The sequence below is a fragment of the Lampetra planeri genome, chromosome 19, assembly GCF_965212315.1.
Source record: "Lampetra planeri chromosome 19, kcLamPlan1.2.h2, whole genome shotgun sequence".
Taxonomy (NCBI): Eukaryota; Metazoa; Chordata; class Hyperoartia; order Petromyzontiformes; family Petromyzontidae; genus Lampetra; species Lampetra planeri.
Genome location: NC_136125.1, coordinates 13,304,469 through 13,324,582, shown reverse-complemented (window position 1 = coordinate 13,324,582; position 20,114 = coordinate 13,304,469). Strand labels below are relative to the sequence as shown.

The 20,114-nt window shown below is 45.2% G+C and overlaps 2 protein-coding genes across 3 annotated transcripts in view; one reads left to right on the top strand and one right to left on the bottom strand.

Moving 5' to 3' along the window:
• LOC144724161 (ubiquitin-like protein 3) overlaps positions 1–9,502 on the bottom strand; it is a 145,145-nt gene extending 135,643 nt beyond the window's left edge. The window contains exon 1 of the mRNA XM_078603083.1: positions 8,924–9,502. Coding sequence (XP_078459209.1) covers positions 8,924–8,950 — 27 coding nt within the window. The 5' untranslated portion in view covers positions 8,951–9,502. The remainder of the gene's footprint in view (positions 1–8,923) is intronic.
• Positions 9,503–10,246: 744 nt separating this feature from the next.
• The window catches only part of LOC144724160 (serine/threonine-protein kinase Nek5-like), a 33,375-nt gene continuing 23,507 nt past the window's right edge, over positions 10,247–20,114 (top strand). For both annotated transcript variants that reach the window (XM_078603082.1, XM_078603080.1), the window contains exons 1-4: positions 10,247–10,280; positions 14,101–14,243; positions 15,034–15,130; positions 15,957–16,054. In XM_078603082.1, coding sequence (XP_078459208.1) covers positions 14,127–14,243; positions 15,034–15,130; positions 15,957–16,054 — 312 coding nt within the window. In that variant the 5' untranslated portion in view covers positions 10,247–10,280; positions 14,101–14,126. The remainder of the gene's footprint in view (positions 10,281–14,100; positions 14,244–15,033; positions 15,131–15,956; positions 16,055–20,114) is intronic.

The window sequence follows — 20,114 nt, the reverse complement described above, 5'->3', positions numbered from 1 at the left end:
TCGAGCAAGTTCATACTCAGTCCCTATTACCAGACTAAAGCCACAAGCGGACCTTATACGATTAGAACAGGCTGGCCTTAGAAAGGGAAGGAGCCAATTTTTCATCTGCAAATTTGCAGAACATAAAAAAACATTCTACCACAATTGCTTACACATCAGGAAAAGCCTTTGACAGGGTTTTGCATGAGGGTGACATTGATGATATATCTTTGGAACGGAATACCTATATGATCCTACAAAACTATAAAATTCCAGGACCATATGGGATAGAAGTTAGTAATAAGAATAGTAATTGTATGGTGATGGGAATTTCTAATAACCGTATGGAAATTCGCATAAATATAAGTAGTCAGCTGCTTGCAATACATTGGAGCAATCGAGAAGTAAAGACCAGGATTGCAACAGCAACCACAGTCATTGCGTCTATGTTCACCATATAGAAAAGAAAGGTGTTTAACATATCAACATGCGTATAGAGATTAGTGAAATCAGTTGTATTTGTTTGGATTGGAAACATGAACTCTGTCAGGTGAAGATGAAATAAGAATAAATGCATTTAAAAGAAAATGCTTCTTAAAGCTGGAACGAATCCATGCCCAGCACACTTAACTAATTCATATATATGGGGCACAATTACCACCAAATCAGGACAGCAAAACAAATAATAGCTGTGGCTCAATTAAACAAAAAAGAAACGTTTTTTTCGCGGGCACATCGATAGATCCAGCAAGCTGAACTCCTCAGCACGCAGTGGCACCAACAAGGGGGGTGCCAACTGGGGGACGAGAATGAGGGGAGGGCACCCAACAGAACAGTGCCGTGTGGGTGAGCTCGAACCACAGCAAGCCGATCGGTGAGGGTGAGGAGCGGGCAAGGTGGAGGGAGAGCACCACCAGAGCTGCCAGCCCGGCATCCCAACGACCCCGAAGTCAGACAAGCCGATGGAGATGGATGGATGATAGCTTTATTCCATAACAAGAGCTAATGTTGGCCAACTAAACATTCACATGATTGTACGACTAAATCAATGACACACTTGATAATGTTCCTTAAGCCGATTACACGTTTGCTATGCTGTTATGATTATTAATTACACACATTTCTGCTGTGATGCCAATGTTAATTGGTACTATGACATTTTTAATATCATGTGCGATTGATAATTATTTTATTACTAAACTCCCAGGTGCGTTCTTCTCACAAGTGGTTGTAAATAACAGTTACAAAGGCGAAAGATGCTACTGCAATACATTATTACCATGTAGTTGCTCTAGGTGTGACTAACTGCATATCATCACTCGGAACGTGTTAATTAATAGAACAGCTTTCCATGGAAACATGAGCTCACTTCTTAACTTTCGCACAAGAACACTAAAGCCAATCTGTACTGTTACCATTAAAAAACGAATGACTTTATAACAACTCTGTCTTTAGAGTGTCGTCCTTCCCCCGCACCTTCGATTAGCACGGTTGTCTACTACGTACGGTGCAAAAGAAGTTCAACACACATACAACAACTTCTGGTAGACAGTATCTCCTCTTCTGATGGTCAACAATAATGTAATTATGAAGTAGTTAAATTAAATGATCTATTAAATGTACAGTACATGGTGAATGCATGTCGTATAAGCTGCATATATATTTAAAAATATATAAAACATTACTTATTTGTGTGGTATGAAATGAAAGCATTTTTACCCCCAAACTATTATGATACATACGATTATAAAGACTGGAGACTGTTAAGGACGAGTGATGTTAGCGAACACCTATTAAGGCTCTCACGGCAAATGATGGGGACAATCGTGCGAGGACTGAGCGACTGGCTGCGGTCGGTGCTCACTGAAGGTCAAGTTTACCTAAGAGAGAGACGGACCTCAGGCAAGCTCAGATACCCAAAGGGAGACAGACCTCAGGCAAGCTCAGATACCCTAAGGGAGACAGACCTCAGGCAAGCTCAGATACCCTAAGAGAGACAGACCTCAGGCAAGCTCAGATACCCTAAGAGAGACAGACCTCAGGGCAAGCTCAGATACCCTAAGAGAGACAGACCTCAGGCAAGCTCAGATACCCTAAGAGAGACAGACCTCAGGGCAAGCTCAGATACCCTAAGAGAGACAGACCTCAGGCAAGCTCAGATACCCTAAGAGAGACAGACCTCAGGCAAGCTCAGATACCCTAAGAGAGACAGACCTCAGGCAAGCTCAGATACCCTAAGAGAGACAGACCTCAGGCAAGCTCAGATACCCTAAGAGAGACGGACCTCAGGCAAGCTCAGATACCCTAAGAGAGACAGACCTCAGGCAAGCTCAGATACCCTAAGAGAGACAGACCTCAGGCAAGCTCAGATACCCTAAGAGAGACAGACCTCAGGCAAGCTCAGATACCCTAAGGGAGACAGACCTCAGGCAAGCGCAGATACCCTAAGAGAGACAGACCTCAGGCAAGCTCAGATACCCTAAGAGAGACAGACCTCAGGCAAGCTCAGATACCCTAAGGGAGACAGACCTCAGGCAAGCTCAGATACCCTAAGAGAGACAGACCTCAGGCAAGCTCAGATACCCTAGGAGAGACAGACATCAGGCAAGCTCAGATACCCTAAGAGAGACAGACCTCAGGCAAGCTCAGATACCCTAAGAGAGACAGACCTCAGGCAAGCTCAGATACCCTAAGAGAGATAGACCTCAGGCAAGCTCAGATACCCTAAGGGAGACAGACCTCAGGCAAGCTCAGATGCCCTAAGAGAGACAGACCTCAGGCAAGCTCAGATACCCTCAGAGAGACAGACGTCAGGCAAGCTCAGATACCCTAAGAGAGACAGACGTCAGGCAAGCTCAGATACCCTAAGAGAGACAGACCTCAGGCAAGCTCAGATACCCTAAGAGAGACAGACCTCAGGCAAGCTCAGATACCCTAAGAGAGACAGACCTCAGGCACCCTAAGAGAGACAGACCTCAGGCAAGCTCAGATACCCCTTGTCATAGATATAGCACAAGTCCAGGAATTGAACCGAAGTTGCAAAATATTGTGATGCAACAGAGCTCTTCACAACAACAAAGAGAATGGAAGCCACATGAACGTACATTAATAACCCTGATCACAGACATCTCCATAAAACTGATATTCGGCTTCATGAGGACAACAGCGAGTTTCAGGGTTCACAAGGCCACTGCACGAGGTAAAACGCTTCAGCCGGGAGAGCTTCATCTGTTTGTCGTTCAAGACAGTTTTGCTCACGTGACCTTCACGATGCCCCCTCCCCACTGCAGTTTGCATCGCCGCCCTGTTCCATTGTCAGCCTGAGTTCCATGCAGTGTTTATGTCATTGGGAGTGCTCCTGATTTTGACCCTCTGACATTATTCTTTTAGAGTGTGCCCTTGAAATGTCGGGAAACGTAAAGCTCCTAGGATACAGCCAACATGACCAATTGGGTCTTTTAAAAATAAATGGCCCTCATGTGATGCTGAAGGCAAATGGCTACAACATCTGACATTTCTATGATCTATCTGACAGAGCTGCACGAAGATCTATTTCATAGCGCAGTGTGTAACACCACAAAACAGGAGACATACACGTGGAGGAAGAGACCGGAACACAGAGGGGAACAATGAGTAACAAAGGTAGCATAGCAACTGGCAATATCAATGGCAGAGGGCTGCAGAAAGGTCATGACACCGAGAAGAAAGGTCAGGGCACTAAAATAGGGCAGGGCGCTGCAGATTCACGCAGGGTTCCCCTCGCAGTTGTGTCCGTGCAAGTGCCACATAATAAAAAAGATAATTCAAAAAATGAAATTTTAAAATATCTTGCAACCCAAGTGTAGCTGCTTAAATTACGTATAATGTGCACAGTCCGTCAAGTTGGGCGGGTGTAAGCCTATTGGCTGCGGTGCATTATCATTTATTTAAACAATTTCTGTGTAATTAGCTCCCTCGGAGATAACGTGGGGAAAACCTCAAATGGAGCCAGTACAGGGGTTTACATTTTTCAAACAATATTTATTTTTCCCTTTGATATGGTAGCTCACATGATTTTCCTTAGTTCATCTTGTATTACCTTGACATGGCTGCGTGGTGTTTTCCCTGACAGCAAACATCTGTCATTAACTATTAAGGTTCACTTTTGAGAAGCAAATAATTATTGTATGATTGTAGACACTAGTACTGTTTTATTACTGTTGATAATGCGGTCTATTGCTGGAGTTCCCATTCTACTATTACTATCGATGCTGTGTACATCAGCCAGTAAAGCTAAAATAAGCATAAGGAAAAATAACGGCTCTTACCAATAAATATTGTAGAAAAACACATTACAAGCCTTTTCGGAAAGACCTGTCAATATTACCACTCAATTTTGAATTCATGTATTGATACAAAAAATTAAACACACACATAAGAGAATGACAGATTTCTAGAGCTGGGAATTCAATTTTTGTTTTATCCTAAACACACAGACAGGGTAAAAGACCGATATTTTAACCAAACTTCTGCCAGACCAGCTGGAGACACACGATCCATTCTGTAGCACATCCACTGCACTACAGACCACACAGTCGAGTAGTCAAATTAAGCCGAGGCACCTGTTTGCAGACGTTTCTGCACGGTACACTGTGACCGGGCTTAGTCACGCTTGCCTTGAACATGCAGAAACTCTTTCCCACCTAAGTGTTTCTGCTTTTAAGTTCCACTTATCCACGGCACAGCTTGAGAAACCTCGAGTCTGTCAGCGGCACAAGTCCAGAACCGTGGTACAGTGCGCGGTATCGCTTGAGCCACCTCTAAGATTACTGTTGCTTGTGATTTTTTTATGACTTTTTGGTATTTTTCAAAATATGTCCATACGCTCAAGGAAAAAAACCCTTCAAATACTTTGGAAGGGCTCTAGAAAGGATTGAACATTTGAGAACATTGATGAGAGCCCAAAGTGACTCACCACTTATTCTACAATAACAGAACTACATTTATTCAGCTGACTCAGCAACAGACTTCAGAGTTCCCATGAAGCATGAAAGCATTTTAGCAAGATGCCTCTGTATTCAGTATCCCTGTGATTGCTTCCCTCAAAGCTAGTCGTTTTAAACTCACTACAGTGTCCCACCTCCCCGCTAAAGTCCAGTTTTTCTTGTCTGCCAATAATGAGAGACGTGCTCCGTATATTATGATGATTAGATTGATTAATGGATATCTTGCGAGTCTGTGAATGGAGGAAATTGCTGAACTTGGAAAGCTTTACTGTAACACGGAGATACAATATCTATTTTGACTTAAAACAATGTTTTCTGATGAATTTACGACCGCTGTCATTTTAGAAGTTAATATTTACGTTGAAGTTTTAAACATTTACATATTAAATGCAATTACTGTAAAAAAAGCCACTTTCTCATTGATTGACCACATTTGGTAAGTACAGTATTTTAATTTATATCTGCCAGTCCACTCATGGCATTTGTTAGAGGGCAGCAGCTCCGTCCCATTGTGAGGGTAACGGTGATGGAACCTGGAAAAGACTGGCCCAGGATGGAGATACCAAGGCACACATCCCACCACAATAATCAATACTGTCGCAGATTAATGCTATTTTCCCTACATAACGTGTCCTTCTGCTGCAAAATAAAGTTTAGATTTATTTACCTCCAGCACTGTTTTATTATTGTACCATGTCGGCTAGGTACAGCTATATGAAGCGCAAACAGCCATATATTATGAAATTTAGTGCAAACATTGCAGACTGGTCAGAGACCACCACACTCGCAGAACATTGAGGCCTTTTCATCCCAGAGGTCAACCTAAGGTTTGAATCCAGGGTCTGTGAATTGCTGGCTCAGTGCACTCAGAAAGCTTCCGACATTATCTTTCCTAGCCACCTCGGGCACCATTTAAGCACATTTCTCAATTACATTTCAGATACATGAAAACCACGCACAGCTCCTGCTCTCAATCCACTTAAAACAGTGGCTGTGACGTATGAGACTCATTGTTAAAATGACACAGAGGTAAGTTTTGCCCCTTAGCTTTACACTGTCAGCATTTCAGGAGTTAATAAATGGCTCTCACAAAGGCAAATGCCATTGGCAAGTCAATTAGGGACTGCTTCCAAGCAGAGATCTGGGGAAATAAGGCGGCAATATATTTTTAATGCAGTGCCCTATCGACTATCACTATAAACTAGCGCGAGGCACCACACTACAGGCACTACAATTTAGACTAGACTACCAATGTTGCACATAACCCCAGACATTACACTCGATTATGCAGAACCAAACTGGTTTGTCAGTCTGTTGATTATAGCCTCAATTAGATATATCTGTCTCCGATGGATATTTAATATGAAGTACTCCCTATCACCCATTACTGATTTTCTAATAAGCCTCGAATGAAATTACTCAAAAGCACAGTATTTTAATTACAGTTATTACAAATACTGTCGCATCTCAGAAATGCTATAGATTTGTCATGAATCCAAAAGCTGCTTTAAATATGTGCATTCACGGGCAGATTTGTGGGCTTCGTTTGCAAGTCCAGCAGGATTATGTAAATAAGGATAATCATGCTTAATAGCCAAGTGACTTTACGGTGCTGCAGATTAACATACACGTGCACAATCAATTAAATACAAGTCTGCTGCTTCACACAGTGCATTGTTGATGGAGGCTCCAAATGTAAAATGAACTCGTTAAAAGTTTCTAATTCACCGTTCGTGTAAATAGCCACAGCGAATATTTGACATCTTCAATAACGAGATCACACGGTGTGTTTTGATAGCACTACCCTTTGTGTAATTAGAAAAAAAACATTCGAAACAAAAAGCCAAAACTGCTCCCCGTGGTTTGCGTGACATAATTAAGGTCATTAATCAAACCTCACCACATCTTCCCTGGACGACAGTAACTCCTGCCTGGGAGCCACAGCTGATACACACGAGGCTGTGCTTGATGGCACAAATACGATTTGTACAGATCTTAGAGTTCGGTCTGTACGGGAGAAAATGAATACATTCTTGTACCATTACAGCAGTGGCAGGATTTGTGTTCAACCATTGAAATCGCAGGTCACCATACCGATTCAGATTATGAGATGACAGACAAGACGATGATGGTGATACGATTGTTATTGAGACTATCACAATAACAATAGGATGTTGAATGATACATTTGAGATGATTAAATTAAGGACCTTATGCGATCATGGGGATGCCGCCGTGGTGCAATGATCAGTACACGTAACGTATAATCCTGAAGTAGCTGGTTCGTTCTCCCGTTGCGGCAGGTTAAACAATGCACATTCACAAAAATCCCCCGCCTGTCCACCCAGCAGTTAAAATGGGTGCACCACAGTTCAGCGGGTCGCGTATGGTGGGGTAAAGTGTGGGTACACAACGGTCTGGGTAGCGTGTTCGAGCACGTCAATTACCCTATGGAGGAGGAGCTCTCTCAAACTCCTTATAGTGGAGACGTGTCCGACAGCAGTGGCGCGAGCCAGCAATTGCGGGGCTGCACCTTTACCAATGCCAAATAATGGTCCAAAAAAAGCCACTCGTTAATGGTTACAAAATACAACAACAATGACAGAAGTAACGACTCATCACGATTGATGTCCTAGGTGCTGCGGGAGTACGATGTGCTGGTGTGCTGGTGGCGCTTGTGTGCGCCATCCTCTCTATTCCCGGCGTGAGAGCTGTGTCAGTACGCTTGGTGGCCCGTGTTGGACTCCGCTAAGGGTGCGTCTCGTCTCCACTCCTGCTTGTGATTCTCACGGACGTATGGAGTCTCAATAACAATCGTAGCCAGGACGGTGGCATGGAGGTGGCGTCGCTGCTTTTTGCAGACGACGTTGTCCTCTTTGTCTCGTCAGTCTGTGATCTCAGCGGGCACTCGAACGGTTTGATGCCGAGCGTGAAGCGGCTGGGCTGAGGATCAGCACCTCGAAATCTGAGGTCGTGGTTCACTCCCGTGAGACGGTGGAGTGTGCTCTCCAGGTCAGGGGGGAACAGCTGCCCTTAGCGGAGATGTTTACGTACTTTGGGATCTCATCCCGTGGTAGTGAAGCGGGCGCTAAGTTCTCGAACAAAGCTCTCGGTTTAGAGAGGGGGGCGAAATTATGGTTCTGGTGAGGACCTCCGTAATCCGAAGGGCCTCAGAGTCGAGCCGCTGCTCCTCCGGATCGTGAGGAGCCAGTTGAGGTGGTTCGGGCAGCTGGTGAGGTAGACTCCCCATGGAACTCTACCACAAACTCAAGACTATGAACCCATGGGTCCCTACCAGCAGCAGCAGCGTCCCACTGGGGGGGGGGGGGGGGGGGGGAGACCCGGGGCCGGCCCAGGGCCACGCTGGCCGGACGATGTCGCTCGGCGGGCCTGGGAACGCCACTACTCAACATGCTGCTGTAGTGTATAGTGTAGTGTATAGTATAGTGTAGTGCATAGTGTAGTGTATAGTGTAGTGTATAGTATAGTGTAGTGTATAGTGTAGTGTGGTGTATAGTGTAGTGTATAGTGTAGTGTATAGTGTAGTGTATAGTGTAGTGTGTAGTGTATAGTGTAGTGTATAGTGTAGTGTATAGTGTAGTGTATAGTGTAGTGTGTAGTGTATAGTGTAGTGTGGTGTATAGTGTAGTGTATAGTAGTATATAGTGTAGTGTATAGTGTAGTAGTGTATAGTGTAGTGTATAGTGTAGTATATATATGTAGTATATAGTGTAGTAGTGCTGGAGTCTGTCGCCAGGGAAAGGGAGGTGGGGGGGACCGCTACTACTCAACACGCTGCCACCGCGAGAAACGAACGACCGACGGCCATCCAGCCACATGATTTGATACGAGACGAACGAGGCTACTGAAACGAGACCCGAGGCAACACCAACTCAGCCATGTTATGGGATAGAGCCCAAGCCAGACTGACACACGGCTGGCTCATCGTAGCGATCTTACCTTGTCTGGGGGCACTGCCACAGGCATGTCTGGATGAGTCCCGCAGCAGCAGCAGCAAGAGAAGGGATCAGGAGGAGTCCACTCCGCCGGGATGAAGCCCCTTGCCCGCTACAGGCTGCACAGCGCCGACTGCTCCCGCTGATGAACTGCAGGAGAATCTGTCCCTTTAAACCCCGATGCACTGCAGAGTCCGGTCAGCCACGCTCATGCAACTCTTGTCTTTGACAGATGCACGCTACTTATACCAATGGAAGCCTACATCCAAAGTGTGAACATTATCTTATCAAGACTCGGAGCCACCAAACGCGGTCTGATGTCCTGATGCACACTCCCACCCCCCCGTGTTAACGTGTTGCAATGCACACAAACTCAAGACTATGAACTCTAAACAACTACAGCGTGATTTTGTTTAATAGCGATGGCAAACCGGTCACGAAGGGACTCCAGCTGCGGTAATATCAGCGATAGGCGCGGGATGTGTCTCGAGTGGGTCTCTCCGCAGAAAGCGACTCAAACCCCGACCGCTTTGCGCGCTCGCACGGAGCGCTCTGCCCTGCGCAGGTCCGCGGTGCTCGGGGTAATGCGGGGCCCGGAACGTGAATGGCTCTAGCGCTGTGGGGGGGGGGCCGTGAATGGCTCTAGCTCTGTGGGGGGGGCGGAACGTGAATGGCTCTAGCTCCATGAAGGGGGAGCCCCGGAACGTGAGTTACACAAACAAGTTCGGCGAGGGGGTTGGGCAGCCCAGAATGAGAAGGGGCCCAACCAACGCAGTGGCCCCCGCAGCGCGGTCATTTACCGAGCTGCTGGATTACAGAGGGCCGCGCGTGCACACAAACTCCGGTTGTTTTTGAGGGATGACTTTCTGCAAGTTTTTGATGAAAATGACTGACATTCCCATACTATTACGCACTAAATTGTAACCTATGACCACATCTCCCGCCTTACGTTCTATCTAGTCAGATGTCAGAATATAAACAAAATAAGCCCGGATGGGGCAAGGGTGGGTGACTAACATTGGCGTTATACGGGCTACGTTTCTCAGCGAGGGCAACGCAACACAATGCAATGTTGTACGGTATTGTGCTCACGCTTCTTGGGCTTCCAGCCCTCCAGTTGAGCAGAATGGTTCAGTACCCACGATCGATTACAGGGGTGGGGGAGGCCATCATCCAGCAGTGGATTAACGCATTCGCATGGGCTAATTAACATTTTTTTGAGACGAGGCTTTCCATTGGTCGACGCCGACTCGTCTCAGCCAATCAGTATCGTCGCCCAGCTCGGCCTGTGCGCGCGTCTCAGCCAATCAGCACGCGCCTACTCCGCATCTCATCAGGGCGGACTTGGTACGGCCAGCAAGGTAATCCTAAGTACATTATAGATATCTAACAAGACAAATGTGTGCTCAAACATCAAAATCCTCGCGTCTTCCTCACTCACGCGCCTGTGTTATTTCTTAATTAATATTTAGATTGGCGTGTGCGCATATTCTTTGTAAATTTCCCGTCAATTGGGTTGTTTGTGCGTCTGTTGCCACGACAACGGGCGGGGTATTTTATTCAGTTCCCTGTATAAGGATGCATCTCCGATGTGCGCGCTCGTGATTGGTCACAGCCGTCGCGAGGCGAGTGCGAACGCCGTCGTGATTGGCTGCGAGCAAGGCGGTATACTAAATGCACTAGGAAAACCAATACTGTCAATGTTGAATGCAATGCTAAACAGAGCACGTTAATAGCACTGAGTTTGTCCCCGTGTTTATCCACACAGCATGCTGATTGCATCCTTACACGGAGTGCACACGCACACTGTGCAGGTTGCGAATAGGAACTGATAATAATAACAACTGCGTTATTGAGGGTAAAGCAGATTATCTCGTGTTGCCCGGATTACAAGACGCGCGCGACGTGGACCAGCCCGGGGTGTCGCTGTTTAAAGTTCTACAAATGTGGACACACGCACATAGCTGATTACTGATACACTTTTAGAAACTTTTTCTTTTAAATGCACTGAAGGAAAAGTGCGTCTTATAATCCGGAAGATGCGATATATCGATCCGAGCTTGAGGACATTGTCAGTCTCGCAGAATTACTATTGTAAATAATGAAGTTATATATTTATTTAAAGCTTTCGTGACTGCAGGGATTCATATTCTTGGTTCTTTCGGTAAAGTCACGTAGAAGGGACATAATAAAATAATAAAAATATAAAACAATAAACATTTTCTTGCTGTGTATTTCACACCTGATGATGATTGCTGGTGTTGCAGTCGAAACGTGAGAATTTTTATTGTTTTATATTTATATTATTTTCCTTCTACGTGACTTTAATGAAGTTGTGTTTTCTTTTACCAGATAAAGTCCACTGCGCTATTAGCTCTTTGTTTTCAGTGAAGACCTGGCAACATATGATAGCTCATCGAAGTGGCTTATGAGCAAACGTGTAGTAGCCAAATCGTATGTTCGCATGTGTCTAATTGTGGAGCTACCGCAAGGGCAGAACGCACGCGAACTCCAAAATAACATGAACATCGAACCCACGACCCTACTGCGTACCAGGGGAGGGGGAGATCACATCTCGCCACCGCACACTCAAGCTCGTGTGGGAGTGCTACATATAGCCTCGGCGTGGATGTACAAGCAGTGGCGGCTCCTGCAAAATCTCTCAGGGGGGGCAAATGTCTGGATGATTGATAAGGATAAGGTCCACCCATGCAATGGATAAATTAACAGCTTAAGCATGTAAAGGCAACTTCACTTCTTTAATATTAATGAAAAATACAGTGACTCTTACAATACATCTTGTTTGTTTCTATACTCACTATTAATACAATCCACTCAAGTTTATTTTATTAAAGATTCCACTAGGTGGCGACAAATTATATTGTTGGATGAAACGTGCTTACGTATGATGACGTAAGCACGTTAGTGCGAGCCCTCCCGGAAGCCATAGAGAATGCATTGCAGCGCCCCCCGTTCGAAAAAAAACATCTTTGAATGTAAGTCTATGGGGCCACTCGGGGCGATTCTCAGCCGGAGTGAAATCGCCCAAAAAGAGGCGGTACTCCACAGAACGTGACATGACGCTGATTGGACTATATCCAGAGGCACAGTGACGGCTAGCGTGACTGTGGTTGAATGACATTGGTGGTGCGTCGCCCAATCGCCCTAATGAAGAAACCGCCCCTGTGTACAAGATATTTATTTTTCGAGTTGCATCATTATTGCATTGTGTATAATGGTTTTTTAAAGCGATGGCAATGTAAGGTCTTCTAACTACAGGTTCTCACAGGCTGTGTGTGGAGTGAGTGCTCTTCCCCCTGGTATTCGTGGGGTTTCCCTCACTTCCTAACATACACAAATTCAGTAGTGAAAGAGGGAAGTGGAGGTTGAACATGTATGGTGAACTTGTATGGTGAACTTGTATCGCACCGTTACATAGCCAAGCGTGCTAATCGAAGGTGTGAAACATCCCAAATCAGGACCCTCCTGGTGAAAGGTGTTGATGATGAGGCGCTCCTCATTGGTGATATTTAAACATTCGCCTTTTTAAATCCTTTATATTAAGTTCGCTTGCTTGCTTGCTTGCGTGCTTGCTTGCTTGCGTGCTTGCTTGCTTGCGTGCTTGCTTGCTTGCGTGCTTGCTTGCTTGCGTGCTTGCTTGCTTGCGTGCTTGCTTGCTTGCTTACGACCGTGCAAATCTTTCGGTCGTTTTTTAACCCACTTCCCGTGATCCAATCGAGCTGACATTTTCCACACAGACTCGTTGTGCGAGACAAAAAAATTCCCAAAATTTTACACTGTTTAGGGAAAACAAATTAAATATTTAATTACCAATTGCTTAATACTGGCAGACAATCATCTGATCCATGGGTGGCAGCCATCTCTAGCCAGAGGACGAGAAGACTCTAGCCGCCACGCATATAAAGGATTTATAGTGAAAAACTTTGTTTTTACGGGTTTACTTGTTCCCGTCCAAGGACGGGTGTACTGCAGTACATCTGAAACTTGCAAGCAAAAAGCAGACCGTGACGTGATATTCATCGCATCAATGCGTGTGCAGTTTGTAAGGGCGCGGTGACACAGACTTATTTCATGTAAAGTTTATAATCCCTTGTTCATCACGACGTCCTTTTACTTCTATGTCTCAACAGCGTGACGGAGACCACGTGACGTGAGGGTTCTGACTATGTCGTGAGGGTTGTGAGTTGACGCCGAGGAGGGGGGAGGAAGGCCCTCGCCCCCCCATGTGGAGTGACGTCACCCGCTAATTATTATTGACGGGGGGTTGTCCATTTGGAAGACGTCACCTCTTCATGATTATTAATTAGGGAGGCTGTTCGATGTGGAGTGACGTCACCTGTTCATGATTATTAATGAGGGGGGCTGGCCGACGTGGAGTGACGTCACGTGCGGGACACAAAGACATTCTGGGCTCATTGTAGTCGTAAATGGGATTTGTGGTTGAGAAACCTTAAGAATCCTGGCAAACATAGGTGCACGCTCCGAAGTGGTTCAGTTTTTGGCTGAGATAAATGCAACATTTAGCCTGATGCAAAGGCAGAGTTCACTGAACATCCTTCTGCATGGGAAATAATCACGAGCTCACAATCCTGATTTTAAGCAATGGTTAATTGGGAAACCTTTCCATTCAATTAGGTACCCAGATCAACACCCGTTTGCATGATAGTACTGTAGCTAATGCACTTGCATGTTGTACAATAGTCTCATGGGAGTGGTGTTGTCGTGGTCAGCGAGCTGCGTTACGAACCTGGCCACCTGGGTTCGATTACCTCTCACTGCCAACACCGGTGACGATTATCTGAACCGGTCCTGGGCCTCCCCTAGGTCGACTGAGCCTCAAATGCATACCTTGTGCAGTGTGTAATCATTGCCACTAGGGAGACAAAGGCGGCCGGGGGGGGTCTTTGTTTTGTCACGAGTACTGCGACTTGCATAATATAGCACAGTACTCATTTACTACAACTAAGTTGGACTGAGAATTCAACTCTAGTCAAGCACAAGATCTGCTTTTAAACAAAAGTTTAGACAATTTACTGACATTGTTTTTACATTTCCTTGCAAAATGGAAGACCGCTTGCAAAGCGTGAGAAGGTATTTATTTACAAGCAGAATACACATTCACTACATTTTCACCAGATTTGCCGCTTGCCTGCACGACAGGGCACAGCGTGGTATGGGTCAAGGGCATGGAGAAGTACACTATCCTTAAGAAGATTGGCGAGGGCTCCTATGGAAAGGCTTTGCTGGCAAGGATTAAGGAGAGCGGCCAGCAGTGTGTTATCAAAGAGATCAACCTCACTAAGGTGAGTCGCCTGCCATGGTGTCAAACTCAATTTCGTAAAATAAACTTCAAGTAGACGATAAACATTACACGTGTACTGCTATATCCTTCAAAAACACTGCCACCATTATAACGCGATTACAGTTGCTTATTTACACCTTGAAATAGCGACCGGTGGCCTCGGTAGGCTATTATTGTGCAATACAACTTCGCACATCTGACTCACTCGGGGCAGAGGATATGTGAAAAGTCAGATATGTGAACCCAACAGAAATTTACAGTTAAACCATGCACAAATACAACTAATGGAAATTAATACTGCACAGGAAATGATTGAATAACTGAATAAAGATGGCTACAAAGTTGTACTGAAGATAAACTGAGCAAAACAAATGTCACATACAACAACAAGATGGCTAAACACTTGCTGTTTATTAGCAGTTACTGTTTAGCCACCTTGTACATGATGTACCTGAGAACACGGTATCTATTGGAAGGTCACAACTTGAAAATACATCAGAGGTTGTATACCTCAGACGTTAATGTTAATTATATTAATTATATTTTGATTCAAAGCTTTCGTGTTTATTATTTCCCTACTACGTGACTTTACCGAAAGATCCAACAATATATATTAATTATATTGACTTTAGTTGTGGATTTGCAGTTTTCAGAATAATTATTGTAAAATGTGATTTGAAAGCTCTTACGAAGAATAATAACTTTCAATTTGCATATCGACCACTTTTATGATGTTCATATTTCTGCTTAATTCGTGTAATTGTTTTGTTTTGGCCGATGTAATGTTCAAGATGAAGGCTAAGGATCGAGAAAGCTCACAAAAGGAAGTTGTGCTTTTATCCAAAATGAGGCATCCAAACGTTGTCACCTTTATGGAATCTTTTCAAGGTAAGCATTCCTTTACTTATTACTCAAGGGTTATGTTTGCATATATAAAACATTGAGCTTTTGTTCAAACATATCAGTTTTAGAAGCGATATCTGGGTAATCAAGAAATAGCTATAATCCAGCATCATTAAACTAATCAAATGAATTTAATTTGGACTGAACCATATATATATTTTCTTTTTTTTAAATACCACAGTATACATAGTGCTGTCTGTCAACACAGTTCATATCGTTAAAGCTAAACTTGGGAATGTGACTACAAGGCATAATATAACAGAGAACATAACACTTTAAACAATGGTGATATGATATGTGGCAGTGTGCAAGACATGCTCAGAGATTGCAGGGACTTTTGTCTCATGAGACACCCAAGGGTCACAGAGGTCAAACTCAGGCATACAAAACGTGCCATGTTTCCCTGCACAACTGTTAAATGCGAACGTGTGTCTTCTAATTTGCCATTAGAAAATGAGACATTTATGATTCAACTTAACAATGTTTTACAATAAAAAATTAAGTTGCTCCCCGCATGGGTTGTACAGACAACCAATATACAGCCCGAAACGACTGATGGAAAAGCCACATTATATGTTGGGGCGACGTTTATCCAGAGGACAAATCATTCTTGACTTCCCGCAACAGTGGTATTGCTTCTATCATCCCTGCTGGGGTAATGGGTTGAGGTGACCCCCAACCAGGATTTGAACTCGCAACCTTTTGATTGCGATTCCCACACACTGCCAGTTTTAATGTCATAGTATCGGACGTTCATTAACATGGTTTGTATTTCCTAGCGTAATGGCAGTTTGGGCCTTGTGTTGCGCAGATCATGTAAAACTGTGCATTGTGATGGAGTATTGCGAGGGAGGGGATCTGCTTCAAAGGATCAACAGCCAGCGTGGGGTCCTCTTTTCAGAAGACCAGGTAATAATGCATCAAGAGCAGCATAGTGCCATAGACATATTCACCACTCAGCTGAGTAACTCATAAGTCATACACAGTAATGATACTGATCATCAGATACATTCTTTGTATGAATTCGTAATACAAATGTGTTTTTTTTTATTCTTGTTATAACACTATGATACAAAGAATATGTTTTCAAGCAACACTCATCGTGGGCAATGGCTCTTGAACACGAATAATTAGGTTTTGATTTAATGATGACAGAGTACTGTTGAGAAATTATTGTTTATTTCCAGTTGCTTAGCATAACTCTAAAGGAGGATAAAAATTGCAAGATTTTACAAGATTAATTGGTGATTTTTTAAAATGTTTTACATGCAATACATTATACACACACACACACACCTTTATTGGCTGCAATTTAACTGAAACAATGTTTTTTGCCCATTATATTTTAACGTGCAGTGTCACTGTATATCTGGCTGAGTGGCACCGAGTCAGAATACATGACTTGCAACTCAGAAGTTAATAATAATAAGTTACATTTGTAAGGCGCATTTCATCCATACATCTCAATGCGCTGTGTATGGACAACCATACCACAGTCGTTTCCGCAATAAATTAATAACTTTATTGTTAGTATGTGGAAATCTTTATAAATAAAACTGCATAATAGTGTAGGGAGTAAAATACGCGGTGCATACTGTTATCCGAGTGCAACCAAGGGCAAACAGGTATGTGCAACACGTGGTTGCACGAACAAACCGCCACCTAATTAAGGGGCTAAGTGGGTGCAAACCGGGTCGACCAGTTGTGCACGCTGACACCGGAGGTGTTGCCAGGGAGACGGGAGATAAGGGTTGATTAATGGCGCCAGCCTGACTAGTCTTAAAGAGACACACGAGAGCTATCGGATAATGGGCAGGAGGATATAAGGGCGTGTGCGTGAGCGGAGCGGGATTAGTTGTTGCTGGGAACAAGAGTGAAGACATCTCGCTGCTGCCGCTCAAGCCGTCAACGGACCTCAACCCTCACGAGTCGCCGGGTGGGTGATGGTTGATCCCCCCACCCGGGACAGACGAGTGAGTGGCTCTGAGGGAACGTAGGCGAGGGCAGCGGTGGAGTGTGAGAAGCTGCTGTGTGCAGAGGCGCTGTGCGTGAAGACGCTGAGTGCGACTAAGCGGTGTGTGGAGTCGCTAGGAGCAGAGCTGCCGAGGGCAGGATAGGTGAGGTGTAACGTCGAGACGAGTTGAGGAAGTTAGATCTAAGTGACCGTGTGGATAGTTCTAGCAGTGCCTACAACTGATGCAAGTATAGGTGAATAAAGTGTAAGCAGGTGACTTGTTACCACGTGTCCGTCTGAGTGATTTACAAGACACTACAATAGTATAACAATATAAAAGTTATATTATCTCTGGACCACAACGTTATTGTGCATAATATTTACTATTAAAGTTAATGTGCAAGTATGTACAGTTGTTACAGTACACAGCAGTATGCATATATAATTCAATATACAGTAACAGCATAACGCTTGGTATTAGCAATCTACTTTTAGTGTGTCTTTGCTCATTTTGTTTTTTGTGTAATTTTCATTTAAAGAGAAGATCCTGTGCAACGTCACCCGATTACAATAAATCGAGATGCATATGCAGGATGGCAATATATTTTGTAAAGCCTTCATGCTTGATCATGATTACATTGATGCTTTCAGCACAAGATAATTGTCTGATCACATTGTCTTGAGTACCGAGTAGAAAGGTGCTTTATAAATGTAATTCATTATTATTTGTGTAAAAATAACAAAGGGCAAATGTTGTCCTTGCACACATTGTTGAGAACAATTGAAGCAAAAGGCCACCACCCACTTTCCAGGGATAATTATAGTCACATTAATTACCCTTGTTAAATGGGTTGGGAGGCTTGACATTTACCTAAACTTTATTACATCACTGGTGGTGTATTGACTTTCTGTATTTAAATCGTTTAAACAACAACCGCCATTCACCACTAAGTGGCGGTGACATCACCACGACGCTTGTGCCAGGCTATGTGCACCTTGAGGCCACGTGAAGTGTCGAACGCCCGCTGGCAGGAGGTCACGGGGCAGACCCAGATGCCACAGGTCGACTGACTGAGATGAGTGGCTGATGCACCACCTGTGCCCCCTACTGTGCCAACTTGCTGTGCTTTAGCTAACTGGCGCTCCCCTTGTTGTTGTGAGCGTTGCTCCTCCGCCCTCCGTTGTTGTTGGAGGGCGACTGCCTTCAACTGCCAATAGCGTCCTTCACTAGCCTCCTCCACAGAGGCCGATCTTGACACTGCTGGTACCAGTCATCAGCAAGTCCACTCAGCTCCACGGCTTCCTGTACCACATCACTCCATCTCCTCTCTAGCCCGTGCTGCGCCCATTTAGCCCCCTCGATCTGGCCGAACAAAAGCTATTTAGGCATTTGGTGGATGAGCATGCGGGCTACATGACCCAGCCAGCGCAGCCTTGCCTGCCGGAGGAGCTCACCGATGGGACTTTGTCCACATCTTTCAAGGATTTGTGAGTTCCTCACACAATCTAGCCTAGTTAAACCCAGGATGCATCGTAGGCAGGCCAGCCTAAATGTTTCTAACCGGCAAAGATGTTCCATTCGGGGGTCCACGTTTCGCAAGCATAGAGAAGGGAGGAATTGACCGTGGCCGAGAAGACCTGAAGCGTCGTGTGGAGCGAGAGACCAGGTAGCTTCCACATAGCGTTACGCAACCGATGAAAAGATAATGCCGCTGGACTGATTCGGAGTGAGACCTCTGCTGTTAAACCGGAGCCGGTCATGAGCACACTGCCAAGGTATGAGAAACTCTCCACTCTCTCCACAACTGCCCTATCACCAATTGGGAGTTGTGGGAGTGGAGTGTCCGATGGTACAAAATACCCTGGCAGGTGCTTAGTTTTGGTGGGGCTTGATGGTAAGGCCCCATCTCTCTCCAGGTTCAGCAGCAGCGCCTCCAACTCCTCTAAGTGAGCAGCAATTACCAGATCATCGGCATACATAACGTGGTTGAGCAATAGGGAGCCAACCCTTGACTGCACCCGCACATCGATCAGCCTCCCATTGTGTCTGTACCAAATGGAAATTCTTCCAGTACAGCTATTGAAGGCTTCACGAACTACGTGGTCAAAATAGATGTTAAATAATGTGGGAGCCAGAGGACATCCCTGTCGCACCCCAATGTGTACAGGGAATGGCTCTGACTCCCGGCCACGTAGTTTTACCCGGGCCCGCTCACCATCATGATGGTCCTTAATGATCATGAGTAACGGGTCAGGGACTCAGAAAGCATGAAGAACAACCCAGAGCCCAGGCCTACTGATAGTATCATAGGCCTTGACCAGGTCAATAAAGCAGAGATGTAGGTCTTGTTGGAATTCCCTACACCTCTGCTGTAGCAGACGGACAGAAAATATGGCATCTATGCAGGACCGCCTTTTCATAAAACCGCATTGGGGCTCCGCAAGCCTCTCCTCAACGTGCCTAGCAAGGCGATGTTGAATCATCCTTGCCAGGACCTTTCCCAGCACACTTAGGAGTGAGATGCCCCTGTAGTTGTTACAGTCTGTGCGGTCCCCCTTCTTAAAGAGGGGGACCACCAGGGCATCCTTCCAATCCTGCGGAACCCATCCAGTGGTCCAGACTGTTGTTATGATGTCATGTAGGGCAGTCTGTGCACAAACTTCACCCTCCCTCAGCATTTCGCTTGGGAGATCATCTCTGCCTGGTGCCTTTCCTGGTCTCAGACTCTGGATCGCTTTCAGTACTTCCTCAACAGATGGCACCTCAGCCAGCCACTCACAGGGGATGACTTCCTCCTCCAATATTTGAGGCACCGCAGCCTCAGCAGTGTCATCCCCATTTTGTCCCACGTTTTCCTGGCTGAGGGATTTCCCCTCCCCCACGACCTCACAGAAATGCTCAGCAAATCTGCAAACCTGTTCCTGGGGGTCGGAGATTGGATCACCGTTCTTTCCCCTAATGATGGTAATAGGTGTGGCGCTGCAGGCTACTTTTTTGATGGAATTAATGAGCGA